We start from the raw sequence: 6,449 nt of genomic DNA on the forward strand, positions 1-6,449 counted from the left end.
TGTTAGGCACTCCCTAAGTCCCGTGAAGGTCACGGTTGCGTACTCGATCTAGTTGGCTTTCAAAACATTCGAATTGAGGTAAAACACACAGAAATAAAATAAACACACAAGAGGCTCGAGGTCGTCCCCACCTAAATGAAAGAAAATGAGAAGGAAAGGAAAAGAAAAATCCTAAGCTAACCTATACTACGACTTCTCCGCTGTGCACGCCAAGGCCTCCAAAATATTTACATAGTTCTTCGGGGCAAATTCCGGGTAATAATATATACAAACTTCACGGGGCATTCCCCGGATAAATTTAACTACGAGAACGACCTCTCGCCCCAAAATTAACAAAAATCCTAAAGTTTGCCTACCCAGATGATGATGGCCTAAACATGCTCTAAGCGGTCAAAGCAATAAAACGAAACTAAATGAAACATTTATGTTCTAATATCTTTCGATTTAATTACCTAACCGTCAATATCACAAACAAATAAAATCTAACACATGCTAACACCATCAAGGATCATCAAATCAGTAGAATTAAAAGCAAATGCACCACTTTAACATGTAATGGAATGTAGTAACAAAGAGGAACATGTGACAAAATATATCAACAAAGAGGGAAGTTAGAGTGAACCTCAAGCAATTACAGTAACGCGTCAGGAACCAAAATCTCAACTCGACGGACGAATCTCACCAAACAAGAACCCGAACTGGACCGAGAAGCTAAAAAACGGTCAGAATCTCGAATCATCACCACAGACTCAACCAAACACGGATTCGAACTCACATTTAAATCAAAATCTATCCTTGAACAAAATTCTGGAATTGAAAAGTTAATAAGCAAAAATTTTTCTCTTTTTTTTTTTAAATTTTCTGTTTTTCCTTCTTCTTCTTTGTTAACTGTTTTTGTCGTTTTTTACGGCATTGATTCCGGCGACTCAAGAGCTGATGTTGTGACTGAAATTTGCTGTCAACGTTGGCAGTGAGAGAGGTGAAGATCGAGTGGGTGGTCTTTTATGGGGAAAAAGCAGAAGCAGCAATGGCTATGCTGTTCGTCGGTTTCTGTCCAGCGGTGACGAGGGGGGTGCTGGTTGATTCCGGCGAGCTGGGTGGCTGGTTTTTCAGATAGTTTCAAGCTTCATGTGGCGACGTTAATGGAGGTTTTCTAGTGGTGGTCAAATGTGGCTCGTTTGTTGGTATTTGGGGTGGCACGACGATGGATATGAAGCTGAAGCTATGGTCGTGGGCTGGTGGTTTCTCAGCGGAGACGGGGCTGTTTGTTTTTTTGGAGATGGCAGCGGCTGTGTGGGTGGTCGGCGGCGTGAGAGATCCAACGATGGGGGTGGACTGGCGGCTGCTAGTGGTTTTTATGGTGTCTAGGGTTTTTGTTGTAGTCTCAGGTTGAAGAAGATCAAGCCATGACTGTCTTGTATGTTTGTGTATTTCTAGGGTTTTATCTCTATGGTTTTTTGTTGCTCCTATGGTCTTGGAGAAGAAGATGAAGCTCAGTTTTCTTGTAGTCTCGGTAAGGAAGAAGAAAGGTTCATCTAGGTTAGGTCTTGTTGGGTTAGTGAAGGGTGGGCTTCGAATTTGGGCCTTTAACATTGGGCTAAAACAGATATCCAAATCTTAGTTAAATCCCTCTTAATATAAGACAAATATATTACATAATGCAAAAATTGATCTAATTAATTAAACTAAATTATATATATAATATGAATTTTGTTTTTGTATTTTTCAAATGTTATATTAAAATAAAATAGGTTCGAAGTAATATATCCTTCTAAAAATATCTAACACTTGAATTAACAATTGGAAGTGCACTGAGACTAAGTACATGGAATATTTCTCAATTTTAACTAAGAAAAATGTTATCAGTGTCGGTCCGCTGATAGGGAAAACATAGAGCAGAGTGGAAGACTCTGAAGAAATCATACAATGGCTAGACCAAAGGGATCCATCTTCAACATTGTATGCAGCATTTGGTAGTGAATGAGTAGTGAACAAGGAAGAAATCGAAGAAATCGCTCGTGGACTAGAGCTTAGTAATGTTAATTTCATATGGGTTGTTAATTTTTCATTTGATGAGAAGATTAGTGGTAGCGATAAGATTCTGCCAGAAGGATACATCGAACGTGTGAAAGAGCGGGGCATGATTGTGGCCAAATGGGCACCTCAAGCAAAGATACTAAGGCATTCTAATATTGGTGGATTTCTAAATCATTGTGGATCAAATTCTATATTAGAAAGTTTACATTTTGGGGTGCCTTTAATTGCTATGCCAGTGCTTGTTGATCAATTTATAGCTGCAAGATATATGGTGGAGCTTGGTGTTGGTTTGGAAGTAAAGAGAGAGGAAAATGGAAAAGTGAAAGCTGAGGAGATAGCAAAAGCTATAAAGAATTTAATGGTGGAGAAAAAAGGGGAAGAGTTAAGAGATAGATGAAGCTGTGGTGGAGCTTCAAATGCTTTGTTTGAATAATTCTTAATTGAAAATAATTTTGTGGGTAATGTTTTTTGGCAACTTTCTTCTTCATTTGCAACTTTTTGTGGCGTCTTTTGATTAATGGTCGCCACAATTAAGTCTTAGTGACGATATTATTCTCCTTAAGGTCGCCGCAAGAAGTCTTTTTGGGGATTTTTTTTCCTTCTTATTTTCTTCTATTGGTCTATCTATTAATTGAACGCAATAAAATAAGCACTCCCTCTATTTTAATTTAGATAATACATTTTTTCTTATCGAGAGTCCATTTGACTAATTTGAAGCGACATTTGATTAATTCAACTCAATAATTTAAAATTAAAATTTAGATATTTAAAAACTATACGAAAAATATTATAAATTACAATTTTCTCATATAAATATGATTAAGAAATACATTTTAAAATGTTGGTCAAACTCCACACAGTTTGGCTATCGATAAGCGAAATGTATTATCTAAATTGAAACGGATGGAATATTAATTAAGATAATGGAATAGAGAAGACCATTTGTAGTTAAAAAGGGCAGTACTGGATGGTGACGGGGAATCAAGTTGATGGACCTTATGCATGCATCATTAAATATATTCTCTATTTGAAAATTTTAATCCTCTTTTTTAATTATCCTTAAATAGATTTAAAAAAATGAATTTAATTATTTGTTTAAAGGACTGCGGCCTCTACTGGTAATGACTGATCAGCGGCTCATTCTTTAAATGTTTTTTTGTATATATTTAGGGCACATTGGATGCATTATTTAATTTAAACTTGAAAGTCGCACCTAGCGTAAAACTAGTTTACTGAATCTTAATAATCTATATATATATATATATATATATATATATATATATATATATAATTCAGGGACCTAACGCAGGTGATGTGGCGCTCTCATCTATCGGGAAATCCCCTTTTCTGCCTCTAAGATTTTTTGGCTTTTTAAAACAATACACCCAAACCGCTTCACCTCCACACCGATTCTGCAGGCTTACAATTTCTCAATACTTCATCTACTCAACGATTCTCTCACAACGATTGTATGGTAACGATTCTCTACTCCCTTTCCCCCTACTTGCTCTCCTTCTAAATCTTCCAATTTCTCTGTACTTATCCACCCTTTCAATTTCCCAAAAAACCTACAGTTTTTTTTGCTGAAGGAAACAGTATCTTCAATCCCCTACTAATGTCCCCATTCTTTACCCACGGCATGTTCTGACAAAATTTTCAATCCTTAAATGTTGGTATGCAATCCTTTTCGAAGAATGTTTACCGATTATTCTTACCAATTATTGTGCTGGTTTATTCGACTAATCTAATTGAACTTGAAAATACTACCTTTTATGCTCCCAGAATCTGTTCGCTCAACTAATATAAGTGTGGACGCACAAGGTATACAAGACAAAACAAATCTTTCCGCTCTACAAGTATGGTGTTGACGCACAAGGAATACGAATACAAAACGTCGTTACGAGATTGAGGTACACTCCTAATATTCCTCACCAATCAGATTTTCGCACAGTTCAGAATTAATGGTCCAAATATTCTGAAATACTATTAGTACCATATTTTTAAGATTTGGTGACAACATCTTTCAATTAATGTTATACTTTAGGTAATATCTACTGAGCTTCTCTACATTATTGTTTTCTGCTTGAAGCGACATATGCATTTAACATTGGTTCAACAATGTAGTGATCATATAAAATAAAGAAACCCCACCAAAATATGATCCGCTATGAAGAATCCGCTACAAAATTGTTGCACAAAGGAGGATTGCATTGTACTTTCACAATGCGATGGCCTCCAACATTGTGTTGATCAGAAATATATTTTTCCCCTGCAAAATAGTGATGGCTATGTAATAAATTATTTCTATTATCCAGTATTATTGCCTTTTCACCCTTATCTAAATCATCTTCTTTGCCTTCAAAATGCACACCTCTTCTTTTACTTCTAGAGAAATAACTGGATGATTAGTCACAGCTATATACCAAAAAAAGGGCAAAAATTATAGGCCACACATTGTACAACAATAACTCTAAATATTTGTTTATATACAGTTTAGTTATATGGAGGGTAGACTATATTATAACATGAAATGCACCTTAAAAAAATAATAGCTGTACAGAATGAATACACCATTCAGCGACAAGTTCTTTTAAAATTACTTTCTTACCCATAACTTCGCTCCACGAACTACGCGAAGAAATTGTTAATATTCCTAAAAACGGATTTGAATTCATAAAACCAGAAATGATTAGCTCAAGGTTGAACGATAATACCGTGTTATCAGGCACATTTATTACTATCAATCTTTGTTTCGACATTTTGCTTAATTCCAATATAATTATGAAATGTCTGCTTCTTTTAATTTATATTGTAGATGTGGTTGGTTGTCTATGCACCATTGATAACATAGATAGCCCGTTTGGCCAAGTTGCAAAAATTAGCTTATTTTGAGAAGTGTTTTTTTTAAAGTGCTTTTCTCAAAAGTACTTTTAGTGAGAAGCAATTTGTGTTTGGCTAATTAATTTGAAAAGCACTTTTGAGCAATAATTAGTGTTTGACCAAGCTTTAATAAACTGTTTCTAAGTGTATTTTTCTCAGAAGTGCTTCTCAAAAAAGTGCTTTTGAAGAGAAGTTATTTTTTTCTGCTTCTCCAAAACTGCTTCTGTTTCTCCTCAAAAATACTTTTTTTCCTTCCAGAAGCTTGGCCAAACACCTCATTTTTGGCCAAAAGTGCTTTTGGCAAAAAAAAAAACACTTTTGACCAAAAATAAGCTTGGCCAAACAGGCTAAGAGAGTGTTGGAAATAAGTGGGAAAAAGGGGACATCGAAGTTGTTACCAATTACTCCATCCGTTTCATATTATATGAGGTAGTTTGACTCGGTACGGAGTTTAAGAATAAAGAAGAAGACTTTTGAAACTTGTGGTCTTAAAAGCTTAAGGGGTAAAAAGTTTGTAGGGTCATGACATTTGTGTGACTATAAAGGCTTCTCATTAAGGGTAAATGAGTAAAATGAAAGAGTTTAAAGTTAAATTATTTCCAAATTTGAAAATGTGTCATTTGTTTTGGAACAGACTAAAAAGGAAAGTACCTCATTTAATATGAAACAGAGGGAGTACTAAGCCTCACATCGCTTTTTAATTACCTTTTGTTTGTTATCTTCCAAAAAAAGGATTAATTGCTACCTTCATTTTGTTTTCTAAGTTGTTTATGCACATATCTTTATATTATATTTTAGATAAATCTTATGGATTTTTATTCAACTAAATTATGTTTCATCTTTTTCCCTGGACAATTCTACGTAATTAAAAATAACTTTGTGGGAAGAATTTGGAGAAAAGTTTGATCTTATATGTATAATGGCTCTGGCCCTTACATTGTCATAGTGACTTCTACAACAGTTAAACAATTTCATGGTAATTTTTTATATTTAATGATCATTGCTATGTATTTTACTACTTATGTACTGAAGATGTATTAAAATTTGGTTTTTATTCCATTCACTATTAATAGGTGAGGTTACCATCACCACCACATCTGCAAGCAAAATATTTGTAAATCTTGAAATAGATTACATATTATCGTCGATTCAAAAGTTTGCATCCATATCGGTTCGGGTACAAACTATTGAAAGCCTTAATATCAATAGAAGTCTCATTGAGGAAGAGATGTTTTTCAACAGGATGACCATTAATGAGTTATTGGAGTCTGACTGGAGTGCCGAAATACAAGGAAATTCCATATTCCTGCCGAAATAGAGGTGATTTCCATATTCTTGCCTCTTTTTAAAAATACCCAATTCTCAACATGCTTATACTATATAATTGGAGTGTTTTATATGTTAGGAATACACTGTGAATGTGAGGGGAAACATTAAGGAAATAGACAACTATTTTGATTGATACTATATTTCATACAACTCGTGCTCAAAGAAGATTGTACCTGCATACGGTGTCTAACGGTCTATACATG

At 34.7% G+C, this 6,449-nt stretch overlaps 1 protein-coding gene across 1 annotated transcript; it reads left to right on the plus strand.

Moving 5' to 3' along the window:
- The first annotated feature begins 519 nt into the window (after positions 1 to 519).
- On the plus strand, positions 520 to 2,622 carry LOC107807603 (beta-D-glucosyl crocetin beta-1,6-glucosyltransferase-like). The gene is made up of 3 exons (XM_075240794.1): positions 520 to 1,300; positions 1,438 to 1,513; positions 1,989 to 2,622. Exons 1-3 carry the CDS (start codon positions 1,205 to 1,207, stop codon positions 2,432 to 2,434), a joined length of 618 nt encoding a protein of 205 aa, XP_075096895.1. The 5' UTR covers positions 520 to 1,204; the 3' UTR covers positions 2,435 to 2,622.
- Positions 2,623 to 6,449: the final 3,827 nt, after the last annotated feature.

This window comes from Nicotiana tabacum, chromosome 20, assembly GCF_000715075.1.
Source record: "Nicotiana tabacum cultivar K326 chromosome 20, ASM71507v2, whole genome shotgun sequence".
NCBI lineage: Eukaryota > Viridiplantae > Streptophyta > Magnoliopsida > Solanales > Solanaceae > Nicotiana > Nicotiana tabacum.